Below are 23,118 nucleotides of genomic sequence, written 5' to 3'. Positions count from 1 at the left end.
TTCCAGCTGTTTATTTTCTCCCCCTTATGTTGGAAGTACTAACTCACTTTTAGAATTCATGTATAGCCTTACTTATATTTTTCGGGGATGGCTCTGGATTTTTAAGTGTCAATAGAGATTTATATCCAACATATATTTCCAACCTCGTTTGAAAACACATCTTCATTTGAAGCTCTGTGGCGGAGCAACATCCAACATTCTTAGATGAAAATGATTGGTTTATGATTCTATACCAATGATGGGGAGAAAGAATATTTATTGGCTTGATGCGAACCAGTGTTGCTCAAAATGTTTAGCACTTATCTCAGTGAATGTGCTATAGTCGTTAAAGACTTTAAGAAGTGAATTCACCAATATTATAAAAATGCATAGTGGGTGATCAGTCCACTAACATCTTCGTTATTTATGCCAATATCTTATTTTGGCTGGTGAAAACCATATTACCCTTTTATCTTATGGGTAAGCAACATTTGTCAAATCATTCGGAAGAATCTTCTGGTTCCTATGCATATGACCTTTAAGTATATATTCGCATTATTAATGAACCAAAATGGTCTAACTGATTCATGCCAAATGTAAACTTCTAGTTTACTATACATTTATCTTCATTATACTAATCTTTGTGTAGTACAATATATAAGAGGCTGTAGATATTTTCTCTACAATACTTATACTGCTTTGAGAATTATTTCTGATTGAAATGTATATATCGTTTCGAATCTCATGGATTTACTTTGAGAAAAATTCATCAATCTTAGTTTTAGTGTAAACATAATCTTCTGGATGTTTGACTTATCATAAAAAGTGAGATTCTTTAACTCTTCCCCTCGAGATGATAATACTACAGGTTTATCAATCTCGAATGTATCTCATTTTCTTAATCAACAACATATCCTACATGGGTTATGTATTTTTAACTTTTGATACTTATAAAAATACAATACCTTAAGAACTTTAAATTGCATTCTTAAGAACTTTAAATTGAATTTTTATGTGCAGTAATACTATGTACACTTCTGGAGCATCATATATATCTTCTTTTTAAGCATTCTATAAGTTTTTACTACCTTGTATTGTACACACAATAAATTTTCTTTCATCTTCAGATGAATTCATAATTTTTTTTCTTTATTACCATGTTTATTTTCTCAGCTTTAAGTGAGAGTATAAGTTCTATAAAGAAACTCTTTGGACCTTGACCTCATTTATGCTCACGTCTAAAACCACTATTTATGAGTTTTTTAAATGTCATATTCTCTTCAGGAGAATGAATCATAATCAACTAGACGTGATTTATCAATAGATATTTTTTAATATATATGCATCATAAAAAAATTTCTTGAAGAAATTTTACTTTTAAACTTAACATCCAACATAGTTGGCTTTATTTACAGACTTCAGGTCTTGTAATCTTTAAATGCAAAATACAAAATGAGCTTTAGGTAATCACTTCAGGTGATAATACCTTTTTTATATATATTATCTTCCAAAACTTATGGATCTTTTAGAGTCAAGCTTTAAACTTAAAATCCTCAATATAAATGGTAATAAAATCAAAATATTTCAAATATATATAAATATGTATTAACAAAGGTGTCTTATTATATCAGAAAATAAATAAAACTTTCATAGTAATTATTATATAGACTATATTATTACTCTCATGCTTTTTAACAAAGTTTAACCTATCAATCAATTTAATGAACAAATTTATATCACTGCCAACTTCATGCAAATTGATTTATCTAATCAAGTTTGTTAAACTTGTATATAAAGCATAAAAATACTTATCTTATAAACAGAAGTATATCGGCGATGAAAGTTTCAGCTGTTCACGTTTCTGAATTGGCTGATAACTTGTACATATCTTTCCGAGAGAATACACAATCCTGAAAACTTTAAATTTTGCTCATATAAACATGGCCATTACATTAGTAAATATCAACATATAATCCAAATTCTTTTATGATATTAGACCAAAGACTAATTGACTACAAAACTAACCGATTACAAATAATTTCTTTTATGATGTTAGACCATGAATCATAAAGTATGTTTCCTTAATACCATTAAACCATGAAGCATATTAAAGTATAATAAGCAAAATTTAATTCATCAAATAACTATTATTCTTACATATAGACAAGCGTTGATATATATATATATATATCATCGTCTAAAATGACTATATATATATATATATATTTATTTATTTTTTATTTTTTTTTTAGAATTTCGCAATTTTAAAATGAACCATTTATTATGAACTTCATAATTTAAAAACCGTTTACATTAATCATGCAAGCAATTACAAGGAGAAGCGATGTAAAGAAAATTAAACCGATATTCATCTTAAATTCACTCGGAGTAAATTCTCCAACGAATAAACCATAAATAGAAACACAAATAAAAATGGCACATAAAAACAAAAGTGCGCGAATCATCTTTCTTGAAATGAAAAAACGGAGGAGAGCGATTTGAAATTTTTTTTTTTTTTTTTTGAGAGAAGATGAAATGTTTTGGATGATGAAATGGAGTGAAAATGAGTTGTATTTATAGATGAAAATCACTGTTCATGACCGTTGGAGAAAGGGGAAATTTTTGAAAAATTTTCTTTGTGACCGTTGGGGTTAAATCGAGTGCACCGAAAATCAGTCTGAAAATATCGTATTAAACGATCAATCAAATCTATTAAATTTCATAAAAAAATAAAAATTATGGTGAATAAATATTTTTTGTTATGATAATAAATTATGCGACGGCTCAGCCGGTCAATGCAGAATAATAAATAAATTATACGGCGGCTCGGCCGACCAATTAGCAATAAACAAAATATAAGGTGGCTCAGCCGACCAGTTAACAACAAACAGAAAATAAAGGCGGCTCGGCCGTCCAGTTAACAACAAACAGAAAATAAAGGCGGCTCAGCCGTCCAGTTAACAATAAATAGAATATAAGGCGGCTCGGCCGACCAATAAATTAATTAAAATATTAATAAATAATATAGGCGGTATTCCGGCCATTATAACATAATATAAATAATAGTACAGGCGGTATACCGACCATTATAGCAGAGTATATATGATACAATAAATTTTACCGAATTGCAGAACGATCGTGCTGATAACGTGTTAAGAAATAACTTATAATTTATAGTATCGAGAAATTTAAATAAGAGTAGAATTTGATACCCGTAGGAAGCAAATAACACTAGTATAAGGGAGAGAGTTTATTATAAGGAAAAAGAAGAAGATGTAATGGTTCTTTGATTATAAACTTTTGTTCTTGTTTATGGTGTACAAAAGAGTGAGATGAGTGATGATATTTATAGTGAACAACAATACATAAAATAACAAAGATAGTGCTTAATTTGGTAAATGAGTGGGTGATCATAGTGTTTGATGAGTAGATGATCATAGTGCTTGAGTTGGTAAAGGAGTGGATGATCATAGTGCTGGTAAAGGAGTGGATAATCATAGTGCTTGAATTTGGTAAAGAAGTGGATGATCATTTCAAAGTTTCTCTTATAACAAATAGAACGTTATTTTGGCAACAAAAATTTATTTAACAATACGTACGATAAGAACTTTCCATTAATTATACTGTTTTTTTTTTCTGGCACGAGCCTCCCATTTCCATAAGTTATCTAAATGAACAGACGATTTATAGTCTTTTTTGGTTACCTGGATGTAATATTAAAAATGGAAAATAGTCAAACAAACATACTACACAAACATACTACACAAACATACAACCCACTAAGCTCCAAAGGCTAATTATATCACAGGCCACAAGGAGACTATACTGAAACCTACAGAACCCACAATAAAATACCATTCTGAAAAATATAACTAATACACCTCTAGAAAGCTACAAGAACTCTCAAGTAGAGACTGCACCCTTCTCATCATGAAATAGTGTGATCAAACCAAGCTGGTTCTACAACACAGACATAAAATTGCCTTAAATGATCTATAAACATCTTGAACAATGAGATAGGGACTTCTACTTACAGATAACTGTTCTAACACCAACTTCCAACAGAGAAAAAATGACTGAAACCACATAGCAAACTCGAACCAAGTCCTTTTTCTTAGTCTTCTCTTTTTTTTTTGTGACATTAGATCAAACTCGAAGCATCACATATTATTATATTTTGAGAAATTATAAAAAGTAGGTAATAGACTTAGGGATCGAAATTCTCTTATATTTTCTCATCAACAATAATTAAGCAATGTGGGTCAGTGGGTGTGTAACAGTTGTCAAAATTTCTAGGCTTCTAGCGCAACAAGTTATAAAAGTCGTCGAAATAAAGCAAAATGCTCTATATCTATTTTTTTAAATAAAAAATAATAGAAACAATCCATGTATACAGAAATCGAATAGTATCTACTTTAAATCGTTACAGGGCAAGTTCGATAGATTTTGATTCCGATACCTAAAGAAATAAACCAAAGTGAAAACCACAAGAAGCGCAACGCCGGAGACGCCGCAGATGATACTCGCCGCAAGAAACACGTGCCTCATCACGTGCTCGCGTCTGTTCGCAGCTCCGTCACGCCACCACGTGTCGTCGTCTCCGCCGTCTGTATCCGTAGCTTTGGGAAGGAGCTGAGAAGGAGGAGGAGAAGAATGAGAATCTCCGAAGAAAGACATCATTTTACTGGGAGGTGAGTGAGATTCAGTCGGTGGTGAGCTGGATTGATACTGTAGGCCATGATCAGAAGGTCGTAAGCCTTCGGCGAAGATGAAGAGGAATGTTACAGTGAACATGAAGACCGAAGCCGATCTAACGCGGTTTAAGAGAGGAGCCATGTGAGGGAGTGAGAGAGTTTTGTTTTGTTTTATTGTCTAGTTAAACTAGTAAAGTAGCTTTTATGTAACGTGATGCTGAGCCCAACGACACCGTTTTGGTATGTGGGGTTGGGGTTCTTAAATAGTCAGAGAGTATGATTATTGGAGGATTTTTAGGATGAAATTCTTATCAGAATATAAAAATCCGTCTCTTAACTTTTAACTAAAAAGCTAAGAACTGGTTTTTAAATAAGAGTTTTAAGAACCGGTTCTTAACTTTTTTAGTTAAAATTAAAAGACAGGTTTTTATATTCCGGTAAGAATTTCACCTTAAGAACCCCAAATAATAAGAGTACTTTCCAAATTTTCATCACGGACTGTCACCGATGTTGATAGAAGTAAAAGTAGTAACAGAAAAGAAAGCAACTTTTAATGGGAATAAAATTTGATAAAGAAGATAACACCAACTCACCAACTCTTAATCGAGAAGAAATAAATTTCTACACTTGCAATAGTTTAGTTACTGTATATGTTTCCTCGATGATTATGAGGTTCTTGAACTTTGTGATTCTTATTAAATAATCTAAGAGCATTATTGAGAGATGAATTTACGTAGAATTTGTGAATTTTGAAAGTTGATAGATTTTAAAAAGTTACGTGGATTGTGAAAATTTGTATACATAGACTTATTAAATTTGATCATAATTTTTTTTAGATTAATATAGATTTTCATGAATTTGTATTATCTCTTTTCTATCATTTTTTTTGTAAAATACATATAAAATCTATTTATTTTCTAAATCATATAGCATGATAATTTATTTTTTGCTTTCAATTAAAAATAAAATAATACTAATACATACAAAATTGAACAATTTTTTTAAATAATCATTTTAAAAGATTTTGTCATAAAAAGAGCATTAAAAAAAAGAAAATGACCAAAAGAAGTTTTATTAAAAAGGTAAAAGATTATTTTTACCCCTTGTTGTATAGATGTATAAGTAATAAAAAATAAAAAAATAAAAATAAAAAGTTGTTTTTATATAATTTTGAATTATATGTTTTCAAATTCGAACATTTTTATAATTTTTCTATATATTTTTAAAAATTTTTTTTTTTCAGTTTTCTTTTTGAAATCAAAAAATGTTTTTTGAAACTATTTTTAAAAAATATTTTAAAATTATTAAGATTTTTAAATGTAGTTATTAATAATTATATTAAAAATATAATATTTTTAAAAATAATTATGTATTCAAAAATGTAAGCATATAAATGTAATGAATTATAGTTTTGAACATATAATTTGAATTTCAGGTGCAATAGATATTTGGTAAGAATAATTATTTTGTTTTTTGTTTTTTGTTTTTTATCACAAGGATTTTGAAATCACATGGATATATATGATATCTTATATATTAAAATAGAAGTCACAACCTTGATTCATGTGTGATTTTTTTTTAAAATGGACCTAATGAACCTATTCATAGAAATTCATGTTACATTTAATATCTAATCTTATCATTTAAATTTTAGGTCTACCAGAAATTTTTATTGGGCTATCAATAATTATATTTAAACAATAGATAATCCATTGGATTTATAGATAGTATAAATTAAATAGATATAATTTAATGTTGTAATACTATACCTCTATATGCTAAATATTTAAATATTTGTCGATGTTAACTTGTAAAATTGTAAATATTTTTTTAAATAACAAAAATCATACTATCTAACAATGATTAATCTTTACTACCTTAAACCAATGAAAACAAATTTTAAAATATATAGTTTATTTAAAAATTAAACAAAAACTAAATGTTTAATTATTTACTCGATAATATAAATCTATGAAGCGAAAAGTTTAATTTTTTAAAAAATTTCTAAATTTGTGAAATGTTACAATATCTTTGAATATGACAATAAAACAATATTTTACTAATCTTTATATAGTTACGATTTTAATAATGAAATAACAATCCGAAAATATATGTATAGAAGAAGATACAAATACATGTGAAAGTTTGAAACAATCTATTCAATGAAAAAAATATACAGTAAACTTATTGGGTCCGACTGGTGACCATCCGGAAAACAAGAGGAACGAATAAAAAAGGAATGTACGGGAATAAAATACTAGGAATGAAAAGGAATGGTTATTCTTTATCAAATTTGACAAGGAATAATTTTGTTCTTTAATTCTCTACAAAAAAAGGAATGAAAGGGAATGAGAGAAAATTATTATTCCTTGTAAATGGTAATTTTTTTTAGGAACGTTAGGGAATGCATTATTCCTCGTCGTTCCCTGGTCACCATTCATACCCATTATGTTTTAAAAATTGATAGACACATATATATTATAATATATACCAATTTAGAATTGAAAACAAAATATTTATATAAAAATAAGTGAAAACAAAAATCCGCGCGGTTGCGCGGATCGAGATCTAGGGGGATGTATTCAATTTAACATTTGATGTGATTTGATTTTTAAAGGGGTTTTAGATGATTTCAATAAGTTGCAGAGATTTAAGTGACTTTTGTTAAACTACTCTAGAATATCACATAAAACTATGGGATTTGAGTTTTAATTTTTTTAACTAAGAAATCATACCCAAACACCCTAAAATCACCTGAAAACTTTAAAACTCCACAGCTAAAAATATTTTCAATAACAGTGGATTTCAGAGTACTTTAAGAAATGTCAAATTCAATAACAGTGGATTTTAAATGAGTTTTTAAAATTTATGTTTCAATAACAGTGGATTTGTCATTTTAATACAAATCACCTGAAACTCTCAGTTGAATACATCCCTCTAGTTTTGAAAGTTAAGTCTTATGAGTAAAAATGAAGATAATTCATCTCCAAATAACACTAGATTTAGTTAGAATTAGAGAATCAATAATAACTAAATTTTTTTGAATAACAAAAGATCTGAATGAATTTTAAAAATTATTAAATCAATAACAATTGATTCTAGTAAGATTTTTGAAATCCAAGAACCAATAACAATGGATTCTTAAAATTTTCAAAATTCATGAGAATTTTCAAAATTCATGAGTCACGAAGTCTAACTCATTGTTAGTTACTGCATCTGTTAAACACGTTTTAGACTACTGGAGCAAAGCTTTGTCGTCTAATTGCTCGTTTGATTCAAAATCACTAGTTACTATGAATCAGACTATGCAAACCACAATATCAATATCTGTTCATTGATTTGCCTTATGGACTAAAAACGTCACAAGGTCCATCCATGGGACAAGTCCCACTAACACACTCTCCACTACAAATTGTCAAAAACTATCGAGAAAATGGAGCACCTGCCTTGAAATTTGCTACTCTGAACAGTGATACTCCCTCACAAGTTAGATTACCAAAAAAAATTGAGGAGTTTTAAGAAGTTAGTTCCAAAGCTTTTGATGTCAAGCAGAAGTTCCAGGAACCTCCTCACTAGGTGGCTGCTTTGGTCCTTTAGCTCTTGGTGGTGGCTGTGGCTTTGGTGGTGGTGGCGGTGGTCTTTTTGGTTTCACCTTATCGACTTCCTCAGATCCAACTTCAAACTGCATGGTGTAGCAAACACGAGCTAAGAAGAAAATAATATGCTGCAAAGGCATCAAAATGAAGGTTAGAACAAGAGTACCAAACCTTGTAACCACAGCCTGCGACACACGCGTGAAAGCATTCCTGAATTTTACAATATTAAACAAGTTAGATACGGTACAGTTCGGTCTGTTTATGAAAAGGGTATTCTTTTTAATGTAGTGTGGATACCTCAGAGTAGCTGGCAGCTCCAGGAGAACGATCTATATATGCACTCCATTGTCGGTCTTTTAGCACAGGGTCTTTGTAGCATATCTCACTGCAGTCTGATACACCTATAAAGAGAACACTATCACACAAATTCAATAACTTGGAAAACTAAAACCTGAAAAAGAGGAGATACTTCATGAACATATATATATATACAATGTAGGAGACAAGAATTTTCTGTAATGTTGTATAGAGAGGAGTGAGGACAGATGTATCTGCTCCTCAATTCATAAACAAATCTCATGATGGACTTGAGTGATTGAAAAGAAATGCTTACAATCTTCCCATGAGTCACTATCGGCATCACATCCCTTCTTGCAGAACACTCTCCCTACACGGATTCATGATTATCATTAGACTGATGATAAAGCCAAAGAGAACAACAAAATAATCCTGTAATACATCAACACGGAAGGTAAATATGAAATTCATCTAGCTTTTGTGATCATAAATGGAATTGAGAGATCAAGAAAATGAAAAAGATTTTATCAGAAACAGCAAAACGAAGCCCTATTACTAGCTAAAGCATACATATCTATCTGTTTATAAGTTCAGAGAAGCAACATGGATACGGAAGCATCTTTACTACACTTGTTCTTATCGGTAGAGAGATATGCCATATTCTACAGTTTACAGTATTAGCCAAGAAGCAAGCAAGAATGTGTGTTTGATAATTGAAACTATGAGTTGACTCTGGACCAAACTAACCAAGTAAGTGATCGTTCTCCCAATGTACAGTGAAGTAGCAAGACTCGCTGACAGTAGATTAGGGTTTATAAACAAAGAACACTGAAACCTAAATTATCAAGTCACAGTTTCACAATTCAATTCCAAACAAAAATGAAGATACACTGGGACGATTCTCATTACTCATTGTCATCAAGAAACGAGAAATCTAATCAACAATCAAGAACTTTACCAGCTTCAACACAAATTCGCCGAAGAACGATTCTTATCATCGAGAACTAAAACATCGAGCTAAAGAAGATAAATATGAGTGAGCCATTACGGATCGAATCAACATCAATCGAATCGAGAGAGATAAACATACATGGAATCTGCGTAAGAGCTGCGTACTTGTGCGTGCATTGACTCCCACACGGCGGCGTCCATTGCTGCGGTATCATCTCTCGCTCTCTTACTCCGCCTCCACTCTCCGTCGTCGTTCTATCCCGAAAGTATCGCCGAAGCTGATACTTCGTTTATATCCCAAGGGTATTTCCGTCATTCAATAAACTAAAGCGCTCTTTTAATCAAACCGGTCGGTTTCTATATCAAATCGCCTGAAACCGGTTATTTCCACAAATAAGCAAACCGACTCTCACTCTCTCTCCCTCTCAGACCTTTCTAAAAACACTCGAAGCTCGCCGTCTCTCGTCCATTCTCTGCGTCGAGAATGGATTATAATAACGAATACGAACAAGAACCGACTTACATCGAAGAAGATGACGACGAGGAGATCACCCAGGAGGACGCCTGGGCGGTTATCTCTGCCTATTTCGAAGAGAAAGGTCTCGTTCGCCAGCAGCTCGATTCCTTCGATGAGTTTATCCAGAACACTATGCAAGAAATCGTCGACGAGTCCGCTGATATCGAGATCCGACCTGAATCTCAGCACAATCCTGGCCACCAATCTGATTTCGCCGAGGTGCTTTAGCTGTGGTTCTTCCTCGTTTTTTTTTTTCATTTCTAGGGTTTATACGGGAAATTGAAATTAGGGTTTGCCTTCTACAGGAGCTGATATCATTGATGTGCAAATTATTCGTTTTGAGTATTGCTTGAAGCTCAAATTAGGTTTATCACCAAGTAAATGTGTTTGGTATCTTATATCTGTTATGCTGTCTTAGTTTTTAGTTACAGTTTTGTTGCTATTAGTGTTTGCCCGTCACGAGTAGCTGATCTCATTGATGTTCGCGAGGTTACTATTGTATTCTATGTTTTGAGCTCTTCGTTTTGTAAAGCTAGCATTTTTTGAGTGGCTTTGGATGATGGGGTGAAGCTGAGATCAGTTTTGGCTCTGGGACAATGTGTGTTGGTTATCTTTTTTGCTCTACCTCTGATAAAACTTCTTTTTTTTTTATGCAGACAATCTACAAGATTAGTTTTGGACAGATTTATCTGAGTAAACCCATGATGACGGAATCTGATGGAGAGACTGCCACCTTGTTCCCTAAAGCTGCGAGGTTGAGAAATCTCACGTACTCAGCTCCTTTGTATGTCGATGTTTCTAAGAGAGTTATAAAGAAAGGGCATGATGGTGAGGAAGTTACGGAGACGCAGGATTTTACCAAAGTTTTCATCGGAAAGGTCAGTTGAACTTCAGTTTTTGTGCAAGATTTAATAAGCTGCGTCTACTATAAGGTTCTGACTGTAGAATTGTTTTCTTCTTCTTTGAATTTTCTAGGTTCCCATCATGCTCCGGTCTAGTTACTGTACCTTGTTTCAGAACTCGGAGAAAGATCTGACAGAGCTTGGAGAATGTCCTTATGATCAGGGCGGATACTTCATTATCAATGGCAGTGAAAAGGTTCTGATTGCTCAGGAGAAGATGAGCACGAACCATGTTTATGTTTTTAAGAAGAGACAGCCAAATAAGTATGCGTATGTTGGCGAAGTCCGTTCCATGGCTGAGAACCAAAATAGGCCTCCAAGCACAATGTTCGTTCGCATGCTTGCTCGTGCTAGTGCAAAAGGGGTAAGATAAATCTAATAGTCGTAGCTTTTTCGGTATCCTACCTCAGTGTTTTGTCTATATATTTAAGATATGCTAAATAAGTTACATTCTGTGTGGCAAATGGATGCAGGGTTCATCTGGACAGTATATTCGGTGTACTCTCCCTTACATCAAAGCAGAAATTCCTATTATCATTGTATTTCGTGCATTGGGATTTGTTGCCGATAAGGACATTTTGGAACACATTTGCTATGACTTTGCCGATAACCAGATGATGGAGTTGCTCAGGCCTTCTTTAGAAGAAGCATTTGTTATTCAAAATCAGCAGGTATCAAATGATCCTGTATTTGGTTAATATATCTTGCTGTGTCTTTCCTTTTTTTTTTTGGCTTTCGTTATGTTGGGTGCTTGAAAATTTGATCCAGCAATCAGTTGATAATTCTCATAATGATTCAGGTTGCTCTCGACTATATTGGGAAACGTGGTGCACCTATGGGTGTAACCAAGGAAAAGAGGATAAAGTATGTGATCATTTAAGCCAATTAACGTGGGTGTTATGATCTAAGATGTCAACTATTGAGATGTTGATAGGAGGTTTGCAATTGCGATATTATCATTGCAGGTATGCAAAAGATATCCTTCAGAAAGAAATGCTTCCTCATGTAGGAGTTGGGGAGTTTTGTGAGACGAAGAAAGCTTACTATTTCGGGTACGTATTCAGCTCACTCGTGTTCTCTTAGATTCATACGTTATTGTGGTGCTCATATTGTGCAAAAACCCTTAGGTATATCATACACCGGCTGCTGCTTTGTGCACTTGGCCGAAGGCCAGAAGATGATCGGGATCATTATGGGAACAAAAGGCTGGATCTTGCTGGTCCTTTACTTGGAGGGCTATTTAGAATGGTTTGTTAACGGCCCACAATCATGCATTATTGAGAAAATTTATAGAATTTTAAGAATCATTTTCGTTGATTTCGTACTGATCTGACATCTTCTTTAATGCAGCTTTTCAGAAAGCTGACGAGGGATGTGAGATCTTATGTACAGAAGGTCTCTTACATAGTCACTCTTTCTTGGGCCAAGGACTTGAATTTTGTTTGTTATTATATGTTTGGAAGTCTAATTCATGTCGTTTTAACAGTGCGTTGACAATGGCAAAGAAGTCAATCTTCAATTTGCCATTAAGGCTAAAACAATCACCTCTGGCCTGAAATATTCTCTTGCTACTGGGAACTGGGGCCAGGCAAACGCTGCTGGCACAAGGGCTGGAGTCTCTCAGGTGAGGATATTTCTTTCTCCTCTGTTTTTCAGCTCAAATAACTTCTCTTCCATGATTTACATGGTTCTAAAAAGTCTTTCACCAGGTTCTAAATCGGTTAACATATGCTTCCACTTTGTCACATCTGAGGCGTCTCAATTCTCCTATTGGGCGTGAAGGTAAATCCTCGTTCTTTTCCTGCACTTCTATTTTATCTCAGTTTATCTTTTAGTGCAGTTGGTACATTTTGGCCATGGTTCTCTTTATTTTCCACACATCCTTGCATGTTAGATCGGCTTGTAGTTCTGGTTTTTCCACTTGAATGTTAATCGACTCTTATATACCAGGAAAATTGGCAAAACCAAGACAACTGCACAACTCACAGTGGGGTATGATGTGCCCTGCTGAAACACCTGAAGGACAGGTATACTTGTTGTATATATAGAAATAATAATGTTGTGGACTCCATTTAGTTCCATTGCTTATTGTGGTTTTGCTTTTGCCAGGCGTGTGGTCTAGTGAAAAACTTGGCGCTCATGGTCTATATTACAGTTGGGTCAGCTGCTTATCCCATCTTGGAATTTCTGGAAGAATGGGGAACTGAGAATTTTGAGGTTTGTAGCACTTCACAGTCAGTTTCTTGCTCTTTCTCTGACACTTCGTTTCCTGTGGTTTACTAAAGGTCTTAAATTAACTGTAGGAAATCTCTCCATCAGTTATACCCCAAGCCACAAAAATCTTTGTTAATGGAATGTGGGTTGGAGTTCATCGAGATCCTGACATGTTGGTGAAAACGTTGAGACGTTTGAGAAGAAGGGTAAGCATGCAATTTCTTTCACGTTTCCAAATTATTTAAATTGCAACTTTCTGCAGGAGTGATATATTACCGTTCCCTTGCAGGTTGATGTTAACACTGAAGTTGGCGTTGTTAGAGATATTCGTCTGAAAGAGCTCCGGATATACACTGATTATGGTCGTTGTAGTCGTCCCTTGTTTATTGTGGATAACCAGAGGCTGTTAATAAAGAAGAGAGATATCTATGCTCTGCAACAAAGGGTAAAGTTCTAGTCTTGTGTTCTCAAAGTACCTTTTGTTATATAACCTCACTGTACCCGTATTTGTTTTTATAACCCAGGAAAGTGCAGAAGAAGATGGTTGGCATCATCTAGTTGCAAAAGGGTTTATAGAATACATAGACACAGAGGAAGAGGAGACGACAATGATATCCATGACAATCAGTGTGAGTAATAAAATGTTTGAAGGTTGATTTGAAGATGTGTAGAAATACACTTCTGCGGCACTCATTTGTACAGGAAACTCAGTCCTAATTTTGTTTCAGGATCTGGTTCAAGCCAGACTCCGTCCCGACGAGGCATATTCTGAAACTTACACACACTGTGAGATTCACCCTTCGTTGATATTGGGCGTATGTGCTTCGATTATACCTTTTCCCGACCATAACCAGGTTTATCTCGCTCTTTAATTGACTTGTTTACGAGAAGCAATTTAGTTATGTAAATTCAACTTAAGGCTAACTATCTCGTGTTATTCTGCCACTTCTGCGTTTTGATGAATTAGTCACCTCGTAATACATATCAATCTGCTATGGGAAAGCAAGCTATGGGAATATATGTCACCAACTACCAATTTCGCATGGTATGTTCTAGGCTCTTAATTTGTTGTCTTCTCCTGCCATCTCTTGTTTTAACACTACGTGCTTTAATGTTATTATTGTGATTGTTCTGTCAACCAGGATACATTAGCCTATGTTCTCTATTACCCTCAAAAGCCTCTGGTTACCACACGAGCTATGGAGCATCTTCATTTTAGGCAACTTCCAGCAGGGATTGTGAGTTATTTTGCTTAAAAGTCTTCCAAACTTCACCTTTGACTCTTCTATCAGTTCTCTCAAATTCCTTTTCTTTCTTGTGTAGAATGCTATTGTTGCCATTTCTTGCTACTCTGGATATAATCAAGAAGATTCTGTCATCATGAATCAGTCTTCAATAGACCGTGGTTTCTTTAGATCCTTGTTCTTTCGGTCATACAGGTTAGTATACCATACTTACGGAGATTTTGCTATTGGCCTTTCCAATTATTTATAACAATCTTTCTGTTGGCAGGGACGAGGAGAAAAAAATGGGGACCCTTGTCAAAGAAGACTTTGGACGCCCAGACAGGGCAAGTACGATGGTAAGACATAATTTGAGCCGTGCGGTTCACATGTCTGTGGTGCTTTTTGTTAGTGGAGTTTAAAACTTTGGGTTTCTGTTGCAGGGTATGCGACATGGTTCTTATGAGAAACTGGATGATGATGGTCTTGCACCTCCTGTAAGTGAAAGATTTATTGTTCCTTTATTGGCCATGTCTGATATGCTTAGGCGATTAGTGCTAGAATGCATATCATACAATTTCTTTTTCTTTCTGGATATAGGGTACTAGAGTTTCAGGTGAAGATGTAATCATTGGGAAAACTACTCCCATATCTCAAGATGAGGCTCAAGGACAATCATCACGGTACACCAGACGTGATCATAGTATAAGCTTGCGACATAGTGAAACTGGAATGGTCGATCAGGTAACTTTGTATTTCCTTGCTGTTGAACATAAAGGTGGGGTTGTGAAAGTTCTCCAACTTTCTTATAACGTATGAACTTCTTGTAGGTGTTGTTGACCACAAATGCTGATGGTTTGAGGTTTGTGAAAGTGAGAGTTAGATCTGTTCGTATCCCTCAAATTGGAGACAAATTCAGCAGTAGACACGGTCAGAAGGGAACTGTTGGCATGACCTACACACAGGAGGACATGCCTTGGACAATTGAAGGCGTTACCCCTGACATTATAGTGAATCCACATGCTATTCCCTCTCGGATGACAATTGGACAGCTGATTGAGTGCATCATGGGAAAAGTGGCAGCTCATATGGGAAAAGAAGGAGACGCGACTCCTTTTACAGATGTCACGGTAACTTGCTTTTATCCTTAGCTCCTTGGTTAATTGTGTAACTTAGTATAAATCTGACCATTGTGGTGTATATAGGTGGATAATATAAGCAAAGCTCTCCATAAATGTGGCTACCAAATGCGTGGATTTGAGCGAATGTACAACGGTCACACGGGCAGACCACTCACAGCTATGATATTCCTCGGACCAACTTATTACCAAAGGTTGAAGCATATGGTTGATGACAAGATTCACTCGCGTGGACGAGGTCCTGTGCAGATCTTAACAAGACAGCCGGCTGAAGGACGATCCCGTGACGGTGGTCTGCGTTTTGGAGAAATGGAACGCGATTGCATGATTGCACACGGTGCTGCCAACTTCCTGAAAGAGAGGCTGTTTGATCAGAGCGATGCGTATAGGGTACACGTGTGTGAAACCTGTGGGCTCATCGCCATTGCAAACCTGAAAAAGAATTCTTTCGAATGCAGAGGTTGCAAGAACAAAACAGATATCGTTCAGGTAAGTTTCCAAATTGTGTTTAAACGATTTTGGCGTTCATGCTCGTTTGAACTGATGGCATTGTCTAATCTCCACAGGTTCACATTCCATATGCTTGCAAATTGCTCTTCCAAGAACTTATGTCAATGGCGATTGCACCACGGATGCTTACTAAAGGCTTGAAAAATGCTAAAGGCAGAAAGTGAGGAGCTTTGTTGCTCGCTGAGTTTGCAAACGTTTGAGCTCTCTTGTTCTCTTTGCTCGCATCTTTGTGACAATTCAGACTTGAATGTGTAACGTTTATTTAGTATTTCTTCTGAAACTAAAAGTAGGGAGCTATATGATAATATTTCTCTACGTTATTATGATTATCCCTTATATATTAATTGAGAAGCATTTTAAAAATTAGAATCTTAATTTTGTATTAATTAAAAAAACTCCAAATCCTAGGTGACACTCAAAATGACTTCTAAATTTCATTTTAAAGAATTCTAGAGCATCTAATATAAAGTATAGTTTAATCTAATGGTGTCACATTATTTCATAATTATATAACATTATATTAACCTAAAATATATGAAGTGTGTATTCTTTCCTTAAATAAAAGCTACGGAATTACCTAATATGATTTACATATATACAGAAATTAATGATTAATAATAAAGATTTGATAACAATTTTTGCATCCTTTTTCATTTTTGTTTAAATTTATATTATTAAAAAAACTTAAACAATCACATTAACCATATAATAAAAAAAATAGATTTTTTCTTATATGTTATATTTTGAATTTTTTAAAATGACTTTAAATTACAAAAATGAGGAAACCTTTATATGTTATATATTTTTTTTAAACAACTTTAAAATACAAAAATGAGGACACCTTATATGTTATATTTTTCTTCTATGTTAGAATTTTCTTATATGTTATATTTTGATTTTTTTTTTAAAACGACTTTAAATTATAAAAATATAAGTTTTCCTTAAGTATACGACTAAAAATATTAAAATGACATGTATCAATTCGATGGTTGATTTGAAAGCTTTCAAAACCATATGGAAGATAAAAGTCAAAATAATTCAACTGTGAAAACAATATTGTTCACTTTTTTCAAGAATGTGTTCGCTGGAAAAAATAAGGTTTTTATGTCATAATTTGTTTAATGTCCATTAGAGAACATTATATTAACCTAAAATATAAGAAGTGTGTATTCTTTCCTTAAATAAAAGCTACAGAATTACCTAATATGATTTACATATATATGACAATTAATGATTATGAATAATAAAGATTTGATAACAATTTTTGCATCTTTCTTCATTTTTGTTTAATTTTATATTATTAAAAAAATAAACAATCACATTAACCTTATAATAAAAAATTAGATTTTTTTTATATGTTATATTTTGAATTTTTTAAAATGACTTTAAATTACAAAAATGAGGAAACCTTATATGTTATTTTTTTTTAAAAACAACTTTAAAATACAAAAATGAGGACACCTTATATGTTAGATTTTTTCTTATATGTTATATTTTGAATTTCTTAAAACAACTTTAAATTACAGAAATGTAAGTTTTCCTTAAGTATACGAATAAAAACATTAAAATGACATGTATCAATTCGATGGTTGATTTGAAAGCTTTCAAAACCATATGTAAGTTAAAAGTCAAAATAATTCAACTGTGAAAATAATACTATTCACTTTTTCAAAATTGTGTTCGAGGAAGAAAATAAGGTTTTTATGTCATAATTTGTTTAATGTCCACTAGAAAACATTATATTAACCTAAAATATAAGAAGTGTGTATTCGTTCCCTAAATAAAAGCTACGAAATTACCTAATATGATTTACATATATATGGCAATTAATGATTATAAATAATAAAGATTTGATAACAATTTTTGCATCCTTCTTCATTTTGTTTAATTTTATATTATTAAAAAAAATAAACAATCACATTAACCATATAATAAAAAAATAGATTTTTTCTTATATGTAACATTTTGAATTTTTTAAAATGACTTTAAATTACAAAAATGAGGAAACCTAATATGTTATTTGTTTTAAAAAACGACTTTAAAATAAAAAAATAAGGACACCTTATATGTTAGATTTTTCTTATATGTTAGATTTTTTCTTAGATGTTATATTTTGAATTTTTTAAAACGACTTTAAATTACAAAAATGTAAGTTTTCCTTAAGTATACGACTAAAAACATTAAAATGACATGTATCAATTCGATGGTTGATTTGAAAGTTTTCAAAACCATATGGAAGATAAAAGTCAAAATAATTCAACTGTGAAAACAATACTGTTCATTTTTTTTCAAGAATGTGTTCGATGGAAAAAATAAGGTTTTTATGTCATAATTTGTTTAATGTCCAATCAGATCAACCCATGATGTATTAATTATAGTTTTGTTCCTTTGTTTTTAATAAAAATTTATCCGATCCATCGGAAAAAAATTATATAATAACAACAAAAAATATTTTAAATATATAAATAAAATGATCACATATATAAAAAAAACTATCGATAATATATACAAATAAACTCACGGTGTTATCCTAGTTATTATTATTGTGGAAAACGAGCAACAAGGTGGGAAAATCCTTTGGAGTTTGGACCATCGATAATAACTTCTTCTTTGACATTTTAAAAGTTCTCGTTATTAAGAATCACAAGGGCCATGTGAAAACAATTATTATCCTTTTTAATAGATTGTAAGCAACATGAAAGAATGATATTTAAAGTGATAATAATCATTATCAATTTTGCAACATTACAAAAAAAGAGGTTCAGGAAAGAAAAGGTCAGATGAATTGAATGGTGCACTTTGATGAAAGTCTGGGAAGAGGCATTACATTAGCTCGCACTAACTCACTATTCTTGTCGGGGTCAACACCAACTTTTAGAATTTCAAGACATTCCAAATTGTCCAAGAAATGTATCATTTGTTTCAGCTCTTGAAAACAACCTCCACAGTCTGAAATCTCCAGCACCTTCACTCGACGTGTCTGTAAACAACATACTTCTTTCAGCTTTTTCATCCTCTTCCTCTTTTTTTGGCCTGGGTTGCAAGCGCATGCATCTCCACATCTATTTGTTATTCTGTGAATAAGACCCTGGAAAACAGACCAATTTAAGACATGTATATTAATCAATGGAAACAACAACAACAACAACAAAACAAAGTAAACTGATATTAATATACCTAGAAGACTAAAGTTTGTAGATTTGGACAAGACTTGAGCAGAAGTGGCATTACTTGCCAACCTTTCTAAATCTACCTTCTTTTTCTATTCGTTCCTCTTGTTTCTAGAATGGTCACTAGTCGGACCCAAAAAATTCTTATAACCTAAACAAAACAGAAGAAAAAGAACCTAGTAGACGCGCAGTTTTTTATACTAGTAGATTAGTTTCCAAATATCACGTTTTTCTATTTTTGTTTGTTATATCTATTTTTTATTCATATAAAATTGTATTTTCATGTCAAATTTATCAACTAAAAGTTTTTCAAAAATCTAAAATATACAATGAGTTATTAGTTCTTTAAAAAAAATATTCTGAATGCACATAAATTCACTGGCGACAATGATCATGCAATTCCACAGCTGAGGGAAGCTTTGTTTAGTGACGATGAAGATCAAATTACAAGAAAAGAATAAACCTGCGATAAACATTGAAAACATGTTGCTGTTGACCTTTAAGGCTTTTATTCATTTTCATTTGTAGATGTGTTGTGGGACAAAGAGGATTCATGAATGTGAGATATGCTCAAGAGATGAGTTTTGCTTCAACGATATAACAACCTGCCACAAGCAACAGAATCTTATGTTGACAAGAACACTTTGATTTTGGTAGCATTAACAAAATGATCCACAAGAGAAAATAAAATATTATAAGCAAAGTTAACTTCAGGAATTTGGTTATATGCTTATTGTAACTTCATATTCACTCTTGTAACAATCTCTTCACACAAAAGAAAAAGTTGGATATACTACAACCAACAAAAAACAATAAAAGACAAAACTGTGGTGTATCTGTATATCATCAAGAATCATTGGACTTGTGTAGCTCACCAGTTTCTTGCAACTCCACAACTTTCTCATATCTCACATCCTCTATGAACCTCTTAGGGATGAAACAGCGACCCCCAAATCTCTGCTGCAAGAAAACCACAACAGCGAAAACGAAACCGATGCAGAGAATAATGACATCCCACGCAGTGGAGTAGTAGTCCACTTTGTGGCTTGCATAAATGAACGACCAGTCAAGAATCTTCCCGTAGCTGTGACTTCTGTAGAGATCATAAGCATGAGGAAGCAAACGAACGAAGCTGTGTCCACCATAAAACGAAGCAGCAAGAGCCTTTGCGTCCGAGTTGCTAAACCCATTGAAGAGTATCTGAGGAAGAAGGAACGCGTCAAGCATCAAACCTCCATAAGACTTTAGATCTTTCCACAGAGAAGGACGTTGGAAAGAGCGTTTCAATGTCACGGGACGGTACAAGAGGTTCCGAGCAGCGCGTGGCTTCCCTATGTAGACAACTCTTTTAGGAGTCCTGTTACGGTTCACTAGCCAAGCTATCAATCCACCTGTGACGTAGAGTGGCAAACACACGTAACACACCATCTTCTCTGCTTTCCACACGCTGTCACGGTGATGATGATTCTTCGCGGCTTTTCTAGCACTCCAAGCTAGCTGGAGAAGACGGCACTCGAGTAAGAAAGCTATCATCGTCACTATCCTCACCACAATCTCCTTGGCTTCAAGCCATCTATCGTTCTCGAAGAACAAGCTCCCCTGGTTACGGCTGCTTTTGAAAATCTCTTCGAAGTTTAACAGAAGAGGAATCATGTGACCGAGTACTAGAAGTGTCGCCATTGCGATGGAGATGAAAGGAAGTGTTTCTTGGTGTTTACTCATATGGTAAAGCTGCATCCCAACGAAGAGACACGAGAGTGTGTTGGATATTAACACCATAGCAATCTCAAAATCCATTCTCCAAACAGATTCTTTCGCTTGATGAACGTAGATTGACCTAGACGCAACCTCCATGCGTCCAACATAAAGCGGATCTATCTTCTCCCGTGTACTTTCGATGGTTCCTTTTAACCGGTCATCGCTTCTCGAATCAATAGGTGAAAACTTGAATCTGATTGCAAGACTGCAGTCAACAGTCATTGTGCTGTTTAGCTTAACTGATTGACATCCAACCATACATAACTCACCTGTTTCCTTATCATATGTCCCCTCTGCAAAAATATCTCCACGAGATTCTGAAACAGGATTCAAGAAACGGATCATGTAAGTGATGTTGGTGAAGCTTTTTGTAACATTCATAGGGATTATTCTAGTTACACCAGCGCCTTCCCCACGAACCAAGAGATCATGATACAGTCTATCTCCAACGAAGTAAGGGCTTGCACGTGCAGATCTCACTCCTCCAGGATATTTCACTGACATGACAAATCTCATGTCTGAAGTTTGAGCATCAGGGTAATGCTTTCCTTTGCTTTTGGACCGGCTCTTGCATAGCTTACTCACTCTCTCGCTCTCTGTATACTCATACCTCAGACCAGAGAAGCGCCACAACGGATCACTTAGGCTTGAGAACTCGATCCTACCTGTTTTGGCACTCCAAAGCTCCCCAACTACTGGAGCCCTTCTTTTAATCGACAAGGAAGCTGGAAACCTCAAACTCAACCTCAGTGAACAGTCACCAACCTTAGCATTACTCAAAGAATCCGTAAAATTCAAGATCCTGCACGCAACGCCACAGAACCTATTCTTCTCCACATCCCAAGCTCCCTCTGCAACCAAAGCAGTCCTCGGATCAAAAGAAAACAACCTGCTGACACCGCTAGTGTTACTAAACGACAAAACCATCCGCATCTTCTCGCCATCACACAGCAACGACAAGAGAGACATGTACTCTACACCACTGCTGCAAGTACGGTTAATCCCACAATCAGTAGTTCTGTAAACATGACTTCTACCTTCAAACACCTTACACAAACCTCCTAAAACACTCTCCACAGACAAACTCTCCTCGCTGTTCCTCCCACACTCAGCATTCGATTCCTCTAACAACTTGTACTCATAGTTCAAAGGAGTGTTCCTTGCGCCGAGAATCGATACAGTTTTAAAATCACTCTGGTTACTCACGCTCTCCAACACTCCCTTCACCAAACTCCCGTAGATGTTAGACTCATTGGAGTAGCTAAGCATTAGACGAGCATCAAAGGGCTTATAAGTCCCAAACGGAGACAAAACCTGAGCTGATCCGACCAAACAGACTCGTCCTGTACGTTCCGACCAAAACCCGTAAAGTTCGAAACTTTGTCCACCCATAAAGCTCACCGGGATCCTGCGTCCGTCGATCTGCGTCACCTGAATCATATTTCGCTGCCCTAAATCGCCGGAGGTTCTGGAGATTTGTAAAGTCAATCTCGCCTCGACTCTGTAGATTCCACCGTCGCCCAATGTTTTGCGGATCGATTTGGCCCGAAAGCTAGCGGATTTGACGTCGGAGCTTCGCGGCTGGTTCCGATTGAAGAAGGAGTCGCCGCCGGAGAAGAAGCTGACGTCGAACGCGAGCGAGGCGGGGCTGGAGGCGGCGGAGGGAGAAGGATCGGTGGGGGACTCGGGGACGATGTGGTTGCAGTGATCGGAGTAAGGGATCCGAGGGGGTTTGAAGGGGTTGGGATTCACTAGGGATGAAACGGCGAGGGGAGTTGCAGAGGTTAGAAAGAGGAGGAAGAAGGCGAAGAAGAAGAAGAGAGAAGGGCGAAAAGTCGCCATTTTTACGAGAAAGTGTGAAGCTTTTTTACATGCTCTGTTTCTTCTTCCTTCCTCCTTTCGCGATTTCAAGATCCGGCTTGCTTCAGTGTTGTTCCTTTTTTACTACTAAATAAATTTATTTACTTATAATTTAAAATAAACATAAAAAGAAAGCAAAATTGTGAAATACTTTTAAAAATGATAAGTTATTAGCAAATACTATATGTAAAATAAAATGGTGCATCATAGAATATTTAATAAAATCAAAATAAATTTAATTCGGATGTAAACATAAAAATAATTAACTTGTATACTAAAAAAAAGAGAATTCGGCAAAAAAAAAACCT

General features: G+C 34.3%; 5 protein-coding genes across 6 annotated transcripts; 1 reads left to right on the top strand and 4 right to left on the bottom strand.

The window, feature by feature from the left end:
* Positions 1-4,310: 4,310 nt before the first annotated feature.
* LOC125580679 lies at positions 4,311-5,006 on the bottom strand. The gene has a single exon (XM_048745609.1). The coding sequence runs from the start codon at positions 4,813-4,815 to the stop codon at positions 4,390-4,392; it is 426 nt and encodes a 141-aa protein (XP_048601566.1). The 5' UTR covers positions 4,816-5,006; the 3' UTR covers positions 4,311-4,389.
* Positions 5,007-7,979: 2,973 nt separating this feature from the next.
* On the bottom strand, positions 7,980-9,893 carry LOC111213394. Of its 2 annotated transcripts, XM_048745608.1 has the most exons (6): positions 9,657-9,748; positions 9,525-9,583; positions 8,883-8,936; positions 8,567-8,670; positions 8,441-8,479; positions 7,980-8,355 (listed from the first exon to the last, which is right to left on the bottom strand). In XM_048745608.1, exons 2-6 carry the CDS (start codon positions 9,562-9,564, stop codon positions 8,218-8,220), a joined length of 375 nt encoding a protein of 124 aa, XP_048601565.1. In that variant the 5' UTR covers positions 9,565-9,583; positions 9,657-9,748; the 3' UTR covers positions 7,980-8,217. The 2 variants fall into 2 exon arrangements, with proteins under 2 accessions (XP_048601565.1, XP_022570862.1); XM_022715141.2 differs by lacking the exon at positions 9,525-9,583 and having other exon boundaries at positions 9,657-9,893.
* A 37-nt stretch (positions 9,894-9,930) lies between these two features.
* On the top strand, positions 9,931-16,385 carry LOC111213393 (DNA-directed RNA polymerase II subunit 2). Its single transcript, XM_022715140.2, has 25 exons — positions 9,931-10,253; positions 10,691-10,912; positions 11,010-11,300; positions 11,410-11,607; positions 11,736-11,800; positions 11,902-11,988; positions 12,064-12,184; positions 12,287-12,331; positions 12,423-12,560; positions 12,646-12,718; positions 12,887-12,963; positions 13,046-13,153; positions 13,240-13,356; positions 13,440-13,595; positions 13,675-13,779; positions 13,879-14,004; positions 14,118-14,195; positions 14,293-14,388; positions 14,474-14,589; positions 14,663-14,732; positions 14,817-14,870; positions 14,974-15,117; positions 15,204-15,503; positions 15,579-16,001; positions 16,079-16,385. The coding sequence occupies exons 1-25, from the start codon at positions 10,002-10,004 to the stop codon at positions 16,184-16,186; spliced, it is 3,570 nt and encodes a 1,189-aa protein (XP_022570861.1). The 5' UTR covers positions 9,931-10,001; the 3' UTR covers positions 16,187-16,385.
* A 2,038-nt stretch (positions 16,386-18,423) lies between these two features.
* On the bottom strand, positions 18,424-19,627 carry LOC111213395 (F-box/LRR-repeat protein At1g48400-like). The gene has a single exon (XM_048745607.1). It carries the CDS (start codon positions 19,033-19,035, stop codon positions 18,799-18,801), a length of 237 nt encoding a protein of 78 aa, XP_048601564.1. The 5' UTR covers positions 19,036-19,627; the 3' UTR covers positions 18,424-18,798.
* Positions 19,628-19,860: 233 nt separating this feature from the next.
* LOC106439965 lies at positions 19,861-22,901 on the bottom strand. The gene has a single exon (XM_013881537.3). The coding sequence runs from the start codon at positions 22,790-22,792 to the stop codon at positions 20,039-20,041; it is 2,754 nt and encodes a 917-aa protein (XP_013736991.2). The 5' UTR covers positions 22,793-22,901; the 3' UTR covers positions 19,861-20,038.
* Positions 22,902-23,118: the final 217 nt, after the last annotated feature.

Source organism: Brassica napus, chromosome C1 (assembly GCF_020379485.1).
Source record: "Brassica napus cultivar Da-Ae chromosome C1, Da-Ae, whole genome shotgun sequence".
In the NCBI taxonomy this organism is placed as follows: Eukaryota; Viridiplantae; Streptophyta; class Magnoliopsida; order Brassicales; family Brassicaceae; genus Brassica; species Brassica napus.
The sequence above is the reverse complement of the archived record's forward strand: the minus strand, read 5'-3'. Positions and strand labels throughout refer to the sequence as shown.

What these genes read in the sequence shown, in the direction of transcription:
- LOC125580679 (XM_048745609.1), bottom strand. Translation starts at nt 4,815, where the DNA reads ATGGCTCCTCTCTTAAACCGCGTTAGATCGGCTTCGGTCTTCATGTTC.
- LOC111213394 (XM_022715141.2), bottom strand. Translation starts at nt 9,732, where the DNA reads ATGATACCGCAGCAATGGACGCCGCCGTGTGGGAGTCAATGCACGCAC. An exon ending in TAGTGACTCATGGGAAGATT is followed by an intron (nt 8,671 to 8,882) that starts GTAAGCATTTCT and finishes TTCTCTTTATAG; the next exon opens with GTGTATCAGACTGCAGTGAG. An exon ending in GAGCTGCCAGCTACTCTGAG is followed by an intron (nt 8,480 to 8,566) that starts GTATCCACACTA and finishes TGTAAAATTCAG; the next exon opens with GAATGCTTTCACGCGTGTGT.
- LOC111213393 (XM_022715140.2), top strand. Translation starts at nt 10,002, where the DNA reads ATGGATTATAATAACGAATACGAACAAGAACCGACTTACATCGAAGAA. An exon ending in TTGGAGGGCTATTTAGAATG is followed by an intron (nt 12,185 to 12,286) that starts GTTTGTTAACGG and finishes TCTTTAATGCAG; the next exon opens with CTTTTCAGAAAGCTGACGAG. An exon ending in TTCTCCTATTGGGCGTGAAG is followed by an intron (nt 12,719 to 12,886) that starts GTAAATCCTCGT and finishes CTTATATACCAG; the next exon opens with GAAAATTGGCAAAACCAAGA.
- LOC111213395 (XM_048745607.1), bottom strand. Translation starts at nt 19,035, where the DNA reads ATGAAAAAGCTGAAAGAAGTATGTTGTTTACAGACACGTCGAGTGAAG.
- LOC106439965 (XM_013881537.3), bottom strand. Translation starts at nt 22,792, where the DNA reads ATGGCGACTTTTCGCCCTTCTCTCTTCTTCTTCTTCGCCTTCTTCCTC.